This window comes from Neolamprologus brichardi, chromosome 5, assembly GCF_056152115.1.
Source record: "Neolamprologus brichardi isolate AB-2024 chromosome 5, ASM5615211v1, whole genome shotgun sequence".
In the NCBI taxonomy this organism is placed as follows: domain Eukaryota; kingdom Metazoa; phylum Chordata; class Actinopteri; order Cichliformes; family Cichlidae; genus Neolamprologus; species Neolamprologus brichardi.
In genome coordinates this window covers 18,563,740-18,582,688 of record NC_142108.1, presented here as the reverse complement: position 1 = coordinate 18,582,688, position 18,949 = coordinate 18,563,740, and the positions used below count along the sequence as shown (strand labels likewise).

The 18,949-nt window shown below is 39.4% G+C and overlaps 2 protein-coding genes across 2 annotated transcripts; both read right to left on the bottom strand.

Moving 5' to 3' along the window:
• Positions 1-666: 666 nt before the first annotated feature.
• LOC102789543 (taste receptor type 1 member 3-like) lies at positions 667-5,281 on the bottom strand. Its single transcript, XM_087841320.1, has 8 exons — positions 5,079-5,281; positions 4,337-4,637; positions 3,705-4,061; positions 3,190-3,606; positions 2,897-3,100; positions 2,668-2,788; positions 1,646-2,016; positions 667-1,269 (listed from the first exon to the last, which is right to left on the bottom strand). Exons 1-8 carry the CDS (start codon positions 5,279-5,281, stop codon positions 667-669), a joined length of 2,577 nt encoding a protein of 858 aa, XP_087697446.1.
• A 3,687-nt stretch (positions 5,282-8,968) lies between these two features.
• Positions 8,969-14,542, bottom strand: LOC102792325 (taste receptor type 1 member 3-like). The gene is made up of 8 exons (XM_006783233.1): positions 14,340-14,542; positions 13,937-14,237; positions 13,459-13,815; positions 12,936-13,361; positions 12,644-12,847; positions 12,413-12,533; positions 10,457-10,827; positions 8,969-9,571 (listed from the first exon to the last, which is right to left on the bottom strand). Exons 1-8 carry the CDS (start codon positions 14,540-14,542, stop codon positions 8,969-8,971), a joined length of 2,586 nt encoding a protein of 861 aa, XP_006783296.1.
• Positions 14,543-18,949: the final 4,407 nt, after the last annotated feature.

Below are 18,949 nucleotides of genomic sequence, written 5' to 3'. Positions count from 1 at the left end.
CTGCATTTTCAGTTCTATTCTTGACCCCAACATAAGTATTATTTAAAAGTTCAATATTGTAGTTCACACTCTAGTCATTAATCTGACAGCTTGCAGGTTCTGGTACAAACAAGAAAAACAGAATACAAAAAAGCAAGGTTATAACTCCATGTTTACCAGTTTAAAAAATTAAACTCATAAAAACAATAATAAGATTTCAATAATGTCGCGTGTATTACTCTGAGGCATAACCTTATAACATAAAACACAAGTCATACCTTAAATTAACAAAACATTACACAGAATACTTTTTAATTGCATTTTTATTCACTTAATGCTGTGACTCTCAAAAGGATAAGTGAAACAACAATCCTGAAAGATAATTCTTTTTTAAAAAATTCACATTTTAAATCAAGAACTAATATATTTTTGTAACAAGTAATAACATATTGCATGCTACTACTGTATCTATGCACACTGTACTCTTGTGTTATATGATGTATTTGTTACATTGAGAAAAAATGCTTATATGCTTATACTTATCCCAATCTAATCTAGTGCATTTTATAGTCTATTGAACTACGGTATATATTACACAGTTGTTCCTATTCTTGTAGGAAGTAAAAAAAAATGTACGTTTTTCAGAATGAATGATTCTTTGATTTGCTTATTAACCAGTTTAATTGTTTATTGTCTTTCCTGTGCTTTTGGATGTGGCTCCTCTTCTGTTTGAGTTGGTGGGACGCCCTCTAAGAAGGTGCAGAAGTACTTTGGTGTGTTTAAGTCAGGTTTCTTTAACAAGAAGTAGCATTTTGGAAAGTAGTAGGCTGCCAGCAGTCCAAAGTTGCTTGCTAGGCTGAAATAAACATGGACAATTGACCGAATCTTGTTATTATCTCTGTTGTTTTCTGTGTAGATTGGAATAAAGATCACCCAAATGACACAGTAGATCAGGGTGGAAAAGGTGATGTCCCTGGCTAGATTATACTGATGAAGAGGCTTCACTGCCATGAAGGTGCATATGAATGATCCAAGTGCCATTGCATAATTGAAACCTTGCATTAAGGCAAATACAATCAAAGGTGAAACAGGACACGAGAGGAAGAATTCTACAAAGTCTATTGTCATATTTGCCACATATCTAGACAATGAACGTCCTTCTTGAACAAACCAGCCACAGAGACCAGCCTGCACAACGCAGCAGATCAGCACAAACAGCCAGCTCACAGGGCCTCTTAACAAATGCAGGTGAGAGGCAGCCATCTCTGGGAACTCTGTCACATAGAGTATCTGTTCGAAAAGAAAGGTTGGTTTCTAAGCATGCGTAAGATCTTATGGAAAGGCCTAAAATAATGTAATAAAGTTAGACATATTTAACCAACAAATGACATTCTTATAGATCAATAGTTCATTCATGTCAGCTGTTTGTTTCAAAGTTCAATACTGCTGCAATTAAGGTACAAAATTTAAAGAACAATAGAAACTGTCTACATATGTGTCTCTAATTGGATGTGCCATAAGCAATAATTTTTTAAAACGAACTTAAAAAAAGGCGGAGAGAGAAGAATTAAAGCACTGCATGCTTTCTATCTGTGTTTTCTTTAACTGATTCTGCAGTTTCTGCACACTGCCATTGTGGGGCAGTGTTTCACCATTCTTAACTCACCTGTAGTGAGATGGACAGGATAATGGAGAGGGTGACAGTCTGGAAAATGGAAGTGAAGGGCAGCTGAAGACGACACACCACATCCCCTGGCTCCCCCAGGAAAAACAGTAGACTAAGATTGGCTCCCATCAGGCCGAGCACAGCCACAAAACTCAAGGGTCCCCCTGAGGCCGTTACCAGGGGGGTTCCTCGGTGCATCAGGAACACGATACCCACTGACCCCTGACATACCAAAAGCACGGTACCAACCAGCATCATTATCACAGCATCCTGGCTGTCCCAGGTGAAAAACTTAAAGATGGGGTCAGTGCAGTTCGTGCTGCGATGTTGGGACCACTGGCGGTAAGGACAGTTAGTACACTGGGTGTCGCCTATGACCGAGAAAGCACAAAAAATTTGGTTCCATTAAAAACGAAAAATCAACCAAACAAACAAACAACATACACACACCTTTAGGGATCCTATCACACATCAGTGACATGTTATGGATTATGCTGATTGGCAGATAAAGACAAGAAAATGATACAACTTTCTCATTTGTGTTTTTAATCTAGTATTACAGGTCATTGATTTAGCTAAATACTGCAAAGAAGATGCATTAATTGCCTGAATATAGTGAGTCTTGAAAGTCTCCTTTCAGCACAAAAAAGGTTCAAATATAATGCCTGCACATCTACTAAATACTTTTTTAACTCTGTGATCATCACACATTAAAACTAGTTACCGCATTTTAATTGTGAATTTTTACAAATGTGACAGGTAGATTTGTATTAACAGTGAAAGGCTCTTTATGTTTACCTGTTTTTATTCTATTTTAAATGAATCTGTTGACATTTATATGCTTAGATATGAGCAAGAATCTTGAATTTTGAAATGAAAATGAATTTAATCCATTCTGGAATAAGGCTGTCACATAGCAACATATTAAAGAAGCGTACCATTGTGGATTCTTACTAGATGCGCTGAATATCTTGACAAGGAAGCAAATAAGCAACATCAGATATCGGAGACTACCACATTACCCTCATTTGCCTGGTAGGTGCCTGCCAAACAGTCAATACAGTCAAAACAGCAGGAGTAGAAGCCTTTGACTCTGTAGACCTGGCCTTTGCCACACATTGCTGAACAGGTGGAGTCAGGAACCTGCAAAGTTTGTGGTGAAAAAAAATCCAAGATCTCAAACTGGATCGTGACCTGGATATTAAAGTTTTTACATAAGTTGTACATATTTTTCTGAGTTACAAAGGTTACCTGATTAGTGTCCCACTGAAAGAGGGACTTATTGAAGAACAGCTTTTGTTCAGTAAATTCTCCCACATTTCTAAAGTCCACTTGAGATGAGTTTGTCCAGATCCACTGAATCACACCATATCCTATGTTCGGGTCACCATATTGGTCGAACTCTATACGTGTGCCATTTATGTTAACAGAAGTGTTCCTTAAAGCCTCAGACAGCTGTAAAAAATGTAATTTAACTCATTTTGTTATTGTTGATAAGCTTGATTTTAAATACAATGGTCTATAAATTAGAAAAAATAAATCACCTTCCAGGGATAAATTTTGCTTCCAGATCCCCACTTACAGGCAGTTGAATTGCATTCTAGCAGGTTATGCAGTGCCTGTGCTACACTGTAAACAGCAGCATACACACTGAAACTTAATGTCTGCACATCTGGTGCTTCCACTATGCTAATGTTGTCTGGTGACAAATTCCAACATTGTGGGCAGCGATCATTTGGATTCTCAGGATTTTTAGTTGGAGTGGATGTCTTTGCCCGCTCTTCACTGACTTTCTTGAAGAGCTCCATTGCATAATCGGTGAACAGGCCGAGGGTGTCTGTTTTGTCAACAAATCCAATGATTGTACCAACTGTTTCAATGTCAGGCAGAGAAGTCACTCGAGCATCATTGGCCCAGCTTGTGCTGGCAATCCATACAGCTGTTAAATTACTCCTGATAACCTGGAAAAAATTAAACGATTGACTGGTACTGAACAAACTCCATGCACTAATAGAAATTAATACAGTTCTTAGCTGCTTTAAATCTCTGATTCACCAACCTCTTTAAAAAAGATTTCACTTTGCTCTGAAAGAGAAAACACCACTACCACTCCAACATTGGTCATTTGGATATTGTTTATGATGGTTTTGATTGTTGGTTCGGGGTCAGTGTACATTGGAATCAGGCCCTGATAGGCCACACAGACAGATGTGTTTTCTACCAATTTGGTGAACATCTGCACACCTCGTCGCCCATATGCCTCATCACTGCCCACAATTGCCACCCAGTTCCAGCCAAATTCCTCTATTAGCTGTATCATGACATCCACTTGCCATTTGTCACTGGCCACAGTACGAAAGAATGACGGGTAGAGAAGTTTATTACTGAATTTGTCGCTGGTGGCCCCATAGCTAATCTGGTGTGAAAATTTAAAACAAAAAATCAGAGATAACTCTAATCACTATTGACATGTAAGACCTAATATATCATTTTCAAGGTAAAAACAAAACAAAAAAACAATTATCTAAAGATCGGGCAATAAAAGAACAAGTTAATTTTTCTGTGATATAACCTAGCACAAATCCTTTGATCTACCTGTAAAAGTTACTTTTACATTTGAAATATTCATTGTCAAATCTTTGCATTAATAGAAACTATGCTGCAAATCTTAAGATGTATGTGTATTCAAACCTGTGGCATCAAAAAGAATCCCAGGAGTTTTCCAATGAGTGACACCATTTCTGAGGTATAAGGACCAATCACTGCAACTGTACTGGTCTCATAGTCGGTGTAATTACACTGCACAGGTAGTTCTTGGTTGGATTTTTCATTGAGGAAAGACAGAGTAGGGTTTATAATAATTAAAGATTTTGTGCAAGTGTCATAGATTTCATAACCTAACTTGATGCCTGGGAGGAGAGTCTGGTTTCCATTGATTTCATCCACTGTGTATTTCATTGCTATAGCAAGTCCCAGTCCAAAGTTATTTACACTGTTTACCCACAAGCAGAAAACAGTAAATATTGTGGTAAGTCAGGGTTAGCATACACAATTATCTAGAGCAGCGGTCCCCAACCCCCGGGCCTCGGACCGGTACCGGTCCGTGAGTCGTTTGGTACCGGGCCGCGAGAGTTGAGGCTCAGGTGTGAAATGTATAGTTTTCAGGGTTTTTATCGGTTTTCAGCGTTATTTTGTTATCGTTTTTATTGTTTACTCGGTTTTCCTTGGTCTTTTTACGTGTGTTATGAATAAATTTTCTTTTTTTCGGTACCGGTACTAGTTTTATTTTGTTGTATTTATCCGCGACACCTTAAAGGCCGGTCCATGAAAATATTGTCGGACATAAACCGATCCGTGGCGCAAAAAAGGTTGGGGACCGCTGATCTAGAGTCTCATATTATTATTATTAAGGGTTGTTCACAACCATCCTTACCGTTCACATCTTATCTGGTTGGGCTCTGTTATGTCACTGAGGCTGCTGGTGACATCGTTAATGGGAAAGAGCCCTCCGAGCATAATGTCCCCAGACAAACTGAAGAGGTTGGTAGAAATGTTGCTGACCCATTCAGGCAAACTCTCACTGCAGCTCAGTGTAAAGAAACAGCACAAAACCAGCAGAGTGAAACGTGAAGCCATGACACTGATAAGCAAGCGAATGAAGCCACAGCAATGACAGCAGTGTATTTTTATGTCAGTGCATCATGTAGGTGGTTTTATGCAAATTCACCTGTGTTCTCCCACTTCTGCCATCACACAGACATATTTAAAACCTCGATGGTTTTCTGAGAAAAAAGATTCACTTTGCACTTTTGTGTGTTTGTGTGTATGTCTGCAGTGTTCATCTTTCCGGAGTATTTTCATAGAATTTGTTTGTGGTTTGAAATTTGTTTTTCTTTGGAATAACTATCTATCATGAGTATCATGATTCCTGGTTTGGATCTTTGAGTTTTGAGTTGCTTTGGACTTTTAGGGCTCCCATGAAGAGATTTCTATTCTCTCTGCTGTTCTAGTGCTTTTTAATTTAATTCTTTTTTTTTTTTTAGATTTCATAATCATTCTGGTATTCTAGAGTTCTTGTGGTATTGGAGTTTGGGTAGTATTTATTAAATTTAGGATTCTTATTTGAATTTCTGTAATATTCTAAAAGTGAGACTTATTTCTTGTGCTATTGCTGAACTCTGTTTTTATTTCAAGCTTTTCTGTTACGCTTTTTTACTGTTGTATTGTGTGAGTTCTGGTTTTTATGGATCTCTTGATGCATGCTCAATCATCCAGGTAAGTAAATCTCCAAAAGTTTGATTCTGTTCATCTGGACGTAGCGTTTTCAGTGGGAGAAATGTTTCGTCACTCATCCAAGTGACTTCTTCAGTCTCAGCTGACTGTAGGTTTCCCCAATCTTATACATTTGCATAATGACTGAAACCAGCCCACCGAAGGAACAGTGGGCTGGGAGGTCAGTTCCTTCATCATAATTATGCAAATTCTCATGTGTATTTCCCACAGTGTTTGACTGCCTCTTCTTTCCTCTTTCAGTGTTTATGTCTTCCTTATCTCCGTCTTCGTTTTCATGTAAGACTTCTTACAGTCATATTTCCTGTTTTACTTTAATGGTAGGTAGGTGGTTGCTTTTATGTTGAGTTTACCTTCCTTTCAGTTTCCTCTTTGTCTGCACCTGTGGTTCATTCTCCCAGCTATCCTTTATCCTTAATTGGCCTTGTTTGTGTACATACTGCAGTCATCCTTGTGTCCAGTGCCATGTTGTCTGTTATGCTCCCCTTTCATTTGAAAAGGTCCGGGAATTTTTGTTAAGTATTCTGCCTGCAGTGTTCAGAATTTTGGTTTTCCCCTCTTCAATCCACATACAAACAATGACATTATGCCTCCTTGCTAAGACGCTATTAAACCTAAACCTTGATTCTTGAGTGTTTTTGATTAACTTTTCAGTTTTTTCAACCCCTGAAAACGTGACTATCCAGAGTTGGGTCCAGTAAGCCCATTGTTTTGAAATATCATGTCATATATTTCCCTCACTGTTGGCTTGGGATGTTTATTTGCATGCTATGTTGCTCATCCACAAAGCAAATTAAATATTTCCTCCCAAGATATTTGCATAAACCTTCAGCAGACTTACAAAGTAAGCTCCTTTTAAATGTCAATTTAAACACATTTTAAATCAGCTTTGAAGTTTTTTTTTCTTTTTTGCCTTCTTTTACTATTACAGGAAATCTTTGGTAACAGGGGTTTGAAAAAACACAAGCCATTGTTTTTTTTATCATAAGGTATCTCATAAAAAATGTATAACTACTCACAAGTATGAAATTAAAAGGTGTAAATCAGAAAAGCAATATTCGGTAATTAAACGCATTGAACACCACAGACATAATTTTAGTTGTTAAGCTGATATCTATTACTACATCATTCAAGAATTCAAATTACACTATGGGCCTACAGAAAGATGGGCATTGCGTGACTACCAAAACTAGCAATTAGGACATGGAATGTTACCTCTCTTGTGGGGAAGAAGGCTGAGTTAATGCTTAAGGTTGAGAGTTACCGGCTAGATATAGTCGGCTCACCTCAAAGCACAGCTTGGGCACTGGAATCAGAGTGTTTGTTCCCAGCACCTTTGGATCAGGGAACATGCCCTGTCTGTCATCTGCGCTTATGCACTGAACAACGTTCAGAGTACCCAGCCTTCTTGGAGTCCATAGGCGGGGTGGTTGAGGGTGCTCTGGGAACACCTGGCAGAGGCCCTGGTCTGAGAGATCTTCAACTCACACCTCCGGCAGAGCTTCAAGAGCATTCCAAGGGAGACTGGGAACACTGAGTCCGAATGGTACCTGTCCTGGTGGTAACCCCCAAACCAAATGGTGGACACCAGGGGAGAAGGGAGCCATCAGTGTGAAGAAGGAGTCCTATCAGGCTTGGTTAGCCTGTGGTACTCCTTGGTGGTAGGGCCCCTTGGGTGGATGCGGTTCGCCCTGAGTTCCTTAAGGAGGCTTTCTTGGTTGACACGCCTCTACAATGTTGTGTAGAGATCAGGGGCAGTACCTCTGGATTGGCAGACCGGGGTGGTGGACTGAAGCATGTGTTCTAACTGCCATGGATAAGCAGTCACATGATATCACACATTGAAGGGATTACAAAATGTAGTATAATACACAAATATATGTTTCTAATAAATATATTGAGAATATTAATATAGATAATGACAATTAGTTTTCCTTGGTCAGTGATACAGATGGAAGCTTGAGAGTCAGAAGTGTTTAGGCTAAGTACAACTCAGCATTGCAAATCTTGTGGATATATGTTTGAAAGTTATGGCCTCAAAGCTTTTCTTGCCTGTGGCACCTGGAAGCGGTTGGATACAGACTTACCTGTGTGCACTCTGATGTCTATTCAGCCATGATATGACACTGCAGAGTTCCTCAGTTTCTCCCTCTGTGGTCTTAAAGATTTGCTTCTCATGCACACACACACACACACACACACACACACACACACACACACACACACACACACACACACACACACACGCACACACACACAATATGGCAGCTACATTTAGTCATAAATAGCTCTCAGGTTTTGTTGTACTGAGCATGTCAAATATTTTTGACTAGTATTTTAATGTATTTAAGATGAAAATACACCGCAAGTACAATAGTGTACAACACATTCTATATTATTTATAAAGTTCACACCACAAGTATTAATGCAAAAAAGAAAAAAAAAAGACGGAACCAGTTTCACAACAATAAATTTACAATCTGTCTTTACCAGTGAAAAGATTAAACCCAAAGAGATTTTGATAATTTAATGTGTATTACTCTGAGGCAGAATTGTGTGCATAACAATTTTACTTTTAGATAACTTGAGAGTATTTTAAGGAGAAAAGCATTTATTATATTTTTGAACGACAAACATTGTAGGTTAAAAATCCAGTGTTAGAGATAAAAATGTCTGTATGTATGTCTAATTGCTTCATTATTTTCATCCAGTTCATGAAACTGCAGTAACACAAACAAAAGAAATATTAAAAACATTTCTTGAATAAAATAGTTTACAGGTACAAATCTATTTTAAACTCTTTTGCAGACTATACGTTATTATATAAATGCAATGCACTTTCTCTGTTATTTGCTGTATGTATTACGTGATTGTAGAGTAATTCAGAAACAACGATTTTTATAATATTATCTAGTTTCTTTTGTGGTGTACTGAACTATGCTGCAAATTACTCAATCATTCCTATCCTCGTAGAAAGCAAAAGCTATGGAATTTTGAGATTCTTTGATTTTCTTAATAAAAAGCTCAGTTGTTTTATTGCCCTTCCTCTGCTTTTGGCTGTTGCTCTTCCTGAGTTTGAGTTGGTGGGACGCCCTCTAAGAAGGTACAGAAGTACTTTGCTGTGTTTAAGTCAGGTTTCTTTAACAAGAAGTAACATTTTGGAAAGTAGTAGCCTGCCAGCAGTCCAAAGTTGCTTGTCAGGCTGAAATAAACATGGACAATTGACCGGATCTTGTTATTATCACTGTTGTTGCCTACGTAGATTGGAATAAAGATCACCCAAATGACACAGTAGATCAGGTTGGAAAAGGTGATGTCCCTGGCTAAGTTATACTGATGAAGAGGCTCCACTGCCATGAAGGTGCATATGAAGGATGCAAGGGCCATTGCACCATTGAAAACTTGCATTAAAGCAAATCCAGTCAAAGGTGAAACAGGACACGAGAGGAAGAATTCTACAAAGTCTATTGTCATATTTGCCACATATTCAGACAATGAAGGTCCTTCTTGAACAAACCAGCCACAGAGACCAGCCTGCACAGCGCAGCAGATGAGCACAAACAGCCAGCTCACAGGGCCTCTTAACAAATGCAGGTGAGAGGCAGCCATCTCTGGGAACTCTGTCACGCAAATTATCTGTTAAAAAAAAAAAAAAGTTATCATCCAGATTATATGTTTATTTTTTATTTTTCTTATATTACATTATGTGTTTTGTCCAAAAGCGCTTGTGCTTTTATGCGTTTTCACTAAAAACAACTTCTGAATTTTTTTGAGAAATCTAAAGTAGATTACACTTGTATGCCTCCACAAACCTGTCAAGTTACAGTTTACGCTGAAAATAAGGTAAAAATTCTAAAATGTGGAAACACCGCAACGAAGATGAAGCTGAGCATCGAGCCAAATGGTTACAACTGCCTCATAGACATTAGACAGAAAAATGTTTTTGCAAAATACTGAGCCGTAGCAGTTAAGGCGACCTTTGACCTTTTATATGTAAAATGCCACCTTTTTACAATTTATGATCATTTTTTGCTGTTGGTGTATTATTTGTAAAGTTCTTACTGAAATCCCTTTTCTTGACACCACAGTGATCATGATTGATGTTTTTACTATGTTTTACACAATTTGGTGGGGTTTTATTTAAACTGCATGTATTAAATTGAAAATGTAGATTTTCTTTTATTGATAGGAGCATATACATATTAATAGCTCTTGAACGGTTTTGTTTCTGTGTCATGCTAAATATCTGGTCTGTCTTGCAAAAGTAAACGTTCCTTGAAAACTGGCCAATAAATACATGTGATATCTCTAATTTGTGAAAGTATGTGTCAGTAGCAATTATCAAATTAAAGTTAAAAAAACTTATTGAAGACTGGAAAGCTTAGGGAAGACACACTGCATACCTTCTATCTGTATTTTATCGAGCCTCCTAGGTGGGAAAGCTCGAGCCTGTTCTTTAACTGATTCTGCCGTTTCTGCACACTGCCATTGTGGGGCAGTATTTCACCAGTATTAACTCACCTGTAGTGACATGGACAGGATAACGGAGAGGGTGAGCGTCTGGAAAATGGAAGTGAAGGGCAGCTGAAGACGGCAGACCACATCCCTGGGCTCCCCCAGGAAGAGCAGCAGACTGAGACATGCTCCCATCAGGCCGAGCACAGCCACAAAACTCAAGGGTCCCCCAGAAGCCTTTACTAGGGGGGTTCCTCGGTGCATCAGGAACATGACACCCACCGACCCCTGACATATCAGCAGCAGCCCACCAACCAGCATCATTATCACAGCATCCTGGCTGTGCCAGGTGAAAAACTTAAAGATGGGGTTAGTGCAGTTCGTGCTGCGATGCTGGGACCACTGACGGTTGGGACATTTAGTACACTGGGTGTCGTCTATGATTGGGAAAGCACAGAAATATGGCTTAATTAAAAAGCAAAATAAAACATCACAACAGTACACACACGCACCATTTAGAGATCCTATCTTGCACGGGCTACATGTGTGACTTACTTCATTTTTATGCCTTCTCACACAGAAAGAGATAAGAAAATCATTCCCCTGATTTGAAAAGGAGACATTTATCGCCCTAATTAACAAAACTTAATGCAGCTCAAGTTTTTCCAATTATAAAACGAAAAATAAAATAAAAATATAATACACAACACTTTTTGCCATAGCACTCAAATTTGAGCTCAGGTACATCCTGTTTCAACTGATCACCTGTCAGATGTTTCTACAGCTTGATTGGAGTCTACCTGTGGTAAATTCAGTTGATTGGACATGATTTGGAAAGGCACACATCTGTCTATATAAGGTTCCATAGTTGCAGTGTATGTGAGAGCAACAACCATGCCTACAACACTTCACTGATCAGGCCTGAAGGGTAGACTCGCTAGAGAGAAGCCACTCCACAAGAATAGGCACATAGCAGCGTGCCTGGAGTTTCTCAAAAAGGTACTTGAAGGACTCTCAGACCACGAGAAACAAAATTCTCTGGTCTGATAAAACAAAGATTGAACTGTTTGACATTAATTCCAAGTGTCATGTCTGGATGCAACCAGTGCTCTGGACCTCTGATTCATCAGGTTCAGGTTCATCTTCCAAAAGAACAACAACCCTAAGCACACAGGCATCATAACAAAGGAGTGGCTTCGGGACCGCTCTGAACATCCTTAATTGGCCTAGCCAAAGCCCACATTTGAATCCAATTGAATATTTCTGGAGAGGTCTGAAAATGGCTCCATCAAACCCAAATCCATCCATTCGCTTCCGCTTTTCAGGGTCGCGGGGGGGGGGGGGGGGGGGGAGGGGGGCTGGAGCCTATCCCAGCTGTCATAGGGCGAGAGGCGGGGTACACCCTGGACAGGTCGCCAGCCTGTCGCAGGGCCAACACACAGGGACAGACAACCATTCGCGCTCATATTCACAATGGCAATTTGGAACCTATCCCCTCAAGCTGCATGTCTTTGGACGGTGGAAGGAATTGGACGGTGGAAGGAAGCCGGAGTACCCGGGGGGAACCCACACAAACACGGGGAGAACATGCAAACTCCACACAGAAAGACCCCGGCCTGATGTTGGAATTGAACTCAGGACCTTCTTGCTGTGCGGCAACAGTGCTAACCACCGTGCCACCGTGAAGAAGAATGTAGCATCATAGTCAAAAAGACTTGAGGCTGTAATTGCTACCAAAGGCGCTTTAACAAAATATTGAGCAAAGACTGTGAACACTTATGTACATTTTATATGTTTTATTTTTTAGAAAAACTTATATTTATTACATAGATTTTTTTTCACTTTGCCAACATGAAGTATTATGTGTAAAATCTTGAGGTGAAAATGAATTTAATCCATTCTGGAATAAGGCTGTCACATAACACTGTGGATTCTTACTGGTTGCTCTGTATGAGCATGAATCTCAAAAGTTTCTTGACAAGAATGCAAATAAGCAACATCACATATCTGAGACAACATCACCTTCATTTGCCTGGTAGGTGCCTGCCAAACAGTCGATGCAGTCAAAACAGCAGGAATAGAAACCTTTGACTCTGAGGACCTGGCCTTTGTCACATTTTGCTGAACAGGTGGACACAGGAATCTGTGAAGGTTGCGGTACAAAATTTAAGATCTTAAAGTAGATCATGAACTGGACATGAAAGCTTTTACATGGTAGAAGTTGTAAAGATTTTTCTGAGTTACAAGCGTTACCTGTTTAGTGTGCCACTGAAAGAGGGACTTGTTGAGGAACAGCTTTTGTTCAGTATATTCTCCCACATTTCTAAAGTCCACTTGAGATGAGTTTGTCCAGATCCACTGAATCATATCGTATCCTATGTTCGGATTGCCATCATTGTCAAAGTCTAGACATGTGCCATTTATGTTAACAGAAGTGTTCTTTAAAACCTGCAAGAGCTGCAAAATGCAATTATTGTTGTTACTGATAAGCTCGATTCCAAACTTTGTATAGTGTCTCATATAGTAGAAAAATTAAATAAATCACCTTCCAGGGATAGATTTTGCTTCCAGATCCCCACTTACAGGCAGTTGAATTGCATTCTAGCAGGTTATGCAGTGCCTGTGCTACACTGTAAACAGCAGCATACACACTGAAAGCTGATTTCTGGACTGCAGGTGCTTCCACTATGCTAATGTTGTCTGGTGACAAATTCCAGCATTGTGGGCAGCGATAGTTTGGATTGTTTTGACTGTCAGGATTTGTGGTTGGAGTGGATGTCTTTGTCCGCTCTTCACTGAGTTTCTTGAAAAGCTCCATTGCATAATCTTTGAACAGACCGAGGGTTTCTGTTTTGTCAACAAATCCAATGATTGTGCCAACTGTTTCAATGTTAGGCAGAGAAGTCACTCGAGTATGTATTGCCCAACTTGTGCTGGCAATCCACACAGCTGTTAAATTACTCCTGATAACCTGGAATAAATTGCATTGGTTGACTGGTACTGAACAAACTGTCCATTAGCAGAAAATAATACATTTGTGAATCACTTTAAATCTCTGTTTCACTAACCTCTCTAAAAAAGTATTCAGCCCACTCTGCGACAGAAAACACCACAACCACTCTGACATTGGTCGTTTGGATATAGTTTATGATGGTTTTGATCGCTGGTTTAGGGTCAGTGTACACTGGAATCAGGCCTTGATAGGCCACACAGACAGATGTGTTTACTGTCATTTTAGTGAACAGCTGCACACCTCGTTGCCCGTACTCCTCGTCGCTGCCCACAATTGCAACCCAGTTCCAGCCAAACTCCTGTATTAGCTTTATCATGACATCCACTTGCCATTTATCACTTGGCACAGTACGAAAGAATGACGGGTAGATAAGTTTATCACTGAATTTGTCGCTGGTGGCCCCATAGCTAATCTGGTGTGAAAATTTAAAACAGAAATGATTTACTTTTACATTTAAAATATTTTTACAAGTCTCAAATTTGTAAATCAAGAGAAAAAAAATTGATAACTACAAAATGTATGTGTATTCAAACCTGTGGTAGCATAAAAAATCCGAGGAGTTTTCCAATAACTGACACCATTTCTGATTCAAAAGGACCAATAACTGCAACTGTACTGGGCTCATGGTCAGTGTAATTACACTGAACAGGTAGTTCTTGGCTGGATTTTTCAGTTAGGAGAGACAGAGTAGGGTTTATAATTACTGAAGATTGTCTGCATGTGTCATAGATTTCATAACCTAACTTGATGCCAGGGAGGAGAGTCTGGTTTCCATTGATTTCATCCACTGTGAATTTCATTGCTATAGCAAGTCCCAGTACACGTTTGTTTGCACTGTTCAGCAGCAAGCAGAAAACAGTAGAAGTCATGGTAAGTCAGGGTTAGTTATTTTGAATCTCATGTTGTTAAGAAAGCGTTGTTCATAACCATCCTTACCGTTCACATCTTATCTGGTTGGGCTCCGTTATGTCACTGAGGCTGCTGGTGACATCGTTAATGGGAAAGAGCCCTCCGAGCATAATGTCCCCAGACAAACTGAAGAGGTTGGTAGAAATGTTGCTGACCCATTCAGGCAAACTCTCACTGCAGCTCAGTGTAAAGAAACAGCACAAAACCAGCAGAGCTAGACGTGAAGCCATAACGCCAATAAGAGGGAGACTGAAGCCACAGCAATAAGAGCAGAGTGCTTATGTCAGTGTTTCGGAAATTATTGTTTTATACAAATTCACCTGGAAGTCCTCATCATGCCTTCCCTCACTTGGCCAACCAAACCTGACACATTAGCAAAAGCAAATGCAAATCATACACATAACAAATCAAATTTGAATACAAGTGAACCTTTTGACATGATTAATCTATTTTTTCCAATTATACCAAAACGATTTTTTAATTTGAAATATCGTGGGAGCAAGAAATGATGCAGTCTCCTATACCTTAATGTTTTTCACATGGTTAGGATAATGTATTTATAACATTTTGCTCAAGCAACGACTCGTTTTGCACAATGTGTAGAAATATGTTTGCTTATGCTGTTCCAGTGGTGTTATCTAACCAGGGTAATTTCCTGAAATTTGTTGATATTTGTTTGTGGTGTGAAATTTGTTTCTCTTTCGTCTTACTATATCTCACAAGTGTCATGATTTGTGGTTTCTCGTGTTTGATTTGTGTTGGAGTATGTGGGTTCTTATTATGTGTTTTCTGTTTATTCTCCCTTTTATTCTACTAAATTGAGGACAGATCATACTGTGGTGGAGTTTGGTCTACGGCTCTTCTGCAGAGGAAGGGTGGTGCAATAGGTTCAAAAGCTCAAGAGTGGAAATCACTGTTGTAAATAATAGATCACTTGCCTGCAATGCTGTCTGTGTGTCTTGGTGGGGTCCCAGAACAGGTGTGTTTCACAGTTGGGCAGAAATCCAGCCAAGGAATGTTGGAGACATAGCCTGACTTATTGCTGGTGCATATGGTGGTGAAAGTTGCAGCACTGTCAGCAAGAGCAGGCGGCAATATGGCAAGTGCAACTGGAGAAGCTGTAGTACCAGGCTGGGCGCCTGAGGCAGGTTATGTAGAGACTGGTTCCTCACTGGTGCCTCTGCTACACTCTCCGTGACTGATGGTGAGGCTGGACTGGATGGGGGTGGAGACCATCCTCAGGCCATCATAGAGATGTTCAAAGTGAAAGCAAAGGAATGCCACGGCACATTCAGGAGTGGGCAGTGTTGCTACAGGGGGAAGGCCCAGATGGTGGCACTGAGCCTGCTGCCAGTGTTGCGAGGGCACTTTGCCGAAGTCTCCAAGGTAAGTGAAATTCAATACATCCTGGACCCAAGACCAAAGCTACACACATTGGGGAGTTTATCAAGGGATAATGTTCTCTATTGCTCTATATACAGATAATTTACTATATTTCTTTATTGTTGTCTTTTTTTGTCCTTAACCCTGTCCTCCCAGGTCTTTCTCATTACACCTAGTGGACCTCTGATTGATGGACAAATAGCAAGTCAGAAGATCAAAAGTTTTCAAACACTCTTCAATCATATAATAAATGACAGCAAAATAAGAATCAATAGCCATGGCCACAACCCATACACTCAGTTCTGCTGCTCAACCCACAAAAGCATTTCCTTGTGGCAGCAGTTAAGGAGAAATAAACAGGCTTTCCAAGAGTATAACATTTATTGGCACAGATCATTATTACAACAAAAAAAAAAAAAATCAACCAAAAACAAATGTACTTTTTGTGCCAAGTTTATATGAAACCATACCGTAGTGGTTCACAGCCAAGAATGAAAGATGGGGATGAAAATTAGCACCTCCAAGTCTGAGGCCATGGTTCTCAGCCAGAAAAGGGTGGAGTGCCCACTCCAGGTCACGGACAAGTTGCTAAGTTAGTGATATTGTTACACTACTGATATTATTACTCCGGCTCTGCCTGCAGCCCCTAATTCTTCAAATGAAGGTTGTGAAATTTTTTTTTCTTTCTTTCTAGAAAAAATTAGTAATGTAAGAAAAAAAGTTTCCCCATCAGCATCTGCATTGTCAGTTCCTACTTCAGCTCAGCCTGTTATTTTAGATAGATTTTCACCAGTTTCACTACCCGAGCTGGTAAAATTAGTTAATTCAATGAAATCATCCTCCTGTTGACTTGACTTTTTACCTGCATCGTTACTCAAAAATGTCTTACAGTCTATTGGTCCCTGTGTGTAATTAACACTCCACTGGTGTCTGGTAAAGTCCCTGCTTATTTTATTTTGAAAATGCTGCTATACACCCCCCTTTAACACCCCCCCCCCCCCCCCCCCCCCCAAGTTAGACCCTTCTCTTACTAGCAGTTACAGGCCAATCTCAAAATTACCATTAATTTCAAAGATTTTAGTAAAGGTTGTGGCTAAGCAGCTTACAGCAGTTTTGGACGAACACAGCATTCGTGGCAATTTTCAGACTGGCTTTCGTAGAGCTCATTCTACTGAAACAGCCCTTCTCAGAGTATCCAGTGACATTCTGATGCACAACAATGCAGGAAAATGTTCTGTTCTGCTAGTGTTGGACCTCACGTCAGCCTTTGATACAGTTGACCACATTCTGCTTGAAAGGCTGAAATATTGGGTTGGTGTATCTGGATCTGCCTTGGAGTAGTTCTCCTCATATTTGTATGAACAATGTTTTTGTGACAGTTTCTAAGAACAAGGCTCTGTATTGGGGCCATTATTGTTTTTAATATATCTACTTCCTCTCCAGCATATTTTGAGCCCCTTTGAGGACATTTGCTATCACTGCTATGTAGATGACATCCAGTTATACATTTTTTTAAGCCCCAAGATATTTCTAAGCTGCAAATTCTGAATGAGTGCTTAGAATCCGTTAAAGGTTGGATGGCTGACAACTTCCTCCAACTTAATGAAGGAAAAACTGAAGTCCTTGTATGGGCTCCTGACAGATTTGTACCTAAGATAATGAATGCTCTTGGTCTCCTTTCGACATTTGTGAAATCGCCTATCAGGAACCGGGGGGTAACTTTTCACTCGGCTGTCACATTGAATGCTCATGTCAAATCTCTGGTTTGGTCTTGCTTTTATCACTTAAGAAACATCGCTAAATCAAGCCCTATTGTATCTCGCACTGAATTGGAGATTGTTATACATGCATTCATTTCATCACGTTTGGATGATTGTAATTCACTATTTTACATGTCTAAACAAATACTCCTTGGGACTTCTGGAGGCTGTTCAAAACGCTGCAGCAAGGCTTCTGACCAAATCCTCAAAGTACTCACATGTGACAGCGTTGCTAATACAGTTGCATGGGCTCCTAACTGAATTTAGAGTCCATTTTAAGATTCTGGTTCTGACTTATAATCCAGTTTGCCTTACGGTCCGAAAAATACGGTACACTGATTTCCTTGCTATTGCTATTTCCTACATTTACAATTCTAGGACCAGAAGAAAATATTTGTATTTGTTGAATTCATTTATCAAGTATGAGTGTTACATCTATTTTATATTACACCACCATGAAGTAAACAGTTTATATGTAACTATATAATTATAAACACACTGAATTTGTAATAACATCTAAACAGTCTATAAGTATCTTTTTCACCTTGTTTTTTTTATTCATTTCTTCTACTCCAGTTTCTTTTTCTTCGTCCACTGGGCCCAACCAAGTGCACCCCAAAGTAGCAATATGAACTCGGCCTTACTCAGCTATTACTTTGATAGTTAATGTGTAAATACTTACTTTTTCATTATTTTTATCTTCTTTATCCTTTCTATTATTATCTAATCATTGTCAAGCTGTAATGCAACCAATATTTTACTTCATTACAAAAGTTACCTCTGCGGTATGCCATACAAAGAGATTCATGCAGATGTGCAGTTCTTGGTCAGAATATTCTCCCACATTTCTGAAGTCCACTTGAGATGAGTTTGTCCAGACCCACTGAATCACATCATATCCTATGTTTGGGTTGCTTTGTTAATCAAACTCTATACGTGTGCCATTGATGTTAACAGAAGTGTTCCTTAAAGCCTCAGACAGCTGTAAATATGTAAATTATTTTTATTATTATTTATAACCTTGAATTGTGTACTATGGTCTATAAATTAGAAAAAAATAAATCACCTTCCAGGGATAGATTTTGCTTCCAGATCCCCACTTAAAGGCAGTTGAACTGCATTCCAGCAGGTTTAAAGAAACAGCATAAAGCCAGCAGAATAAAATGTGAAGCCATGATGCCGATAAGCAGGAGACAGAACCCAGAACGCGTCAATGTGCTTATATGTCAGCGCATCATGGGCGATGGTTTTATGAAAATTCACCTGTAAATCATATGTCCTCCTTCTCCTGACCGCCCACCCTGACACATTAGGAAGAGCAAGTCATAAACAAGACCAAAAATGTACATATAGATACGGATATGAAAGTTTTAAAATTATTAAATGAAACATTTTCAATCATCTTGGAACATTTTAAAATTCAGACTATTATATGTGAAAATTCCATAACGCACTTTTATTTAATGACCTCAACAGTTTTCATATAGTTAAACT

Bases quoted from the DNA above. Each gene is read 5' to 3' on its own strand.
- LOC102789543 (XM_087841320.1), bottom strand. From the start codon at position 5,281: ATGGCTTCACGTTTCACTCTGCTGGTTTTGTGCTGTTTCTTTACACTG. The intron at 4,062-4,336 runs GTTTGAATACAC...TTTTCACACCAG, and splicing joins GATTCTTTTTGATGCCACAG to ATTAGCTATGGGGCCACCAG. The intron at 3,607-3,704 runs GTTGGTGAATCA...AATTTTTTCCAG, and splicing joins GTGAAATCTTTTTTAAAGAG to GTTATCAGGAGTAATTTAAC.
- LOC102792325 (XM_006783233.1), bottom strand. From the start codon at position 14,542: ATGGCTTCACGTCTAGCTCTGCTGGTTTTGTGCTGTTTCTTTACACTG. The intron at 12,848-12,935 runs GTGATTTATTTA...TGCATTTTGCAG, and splicing joins GCAAAATCTATCCCTGGAAG to CTCTTGCAGGTTTTAAAGAA. The intron at 12,534-12,643 runs GTAACGCTTGTA...CAACCTTCACAG, and splicing joins TTCAGTGGCACACTAAACAG to ATTCCTGTGTCCACCTGTTC.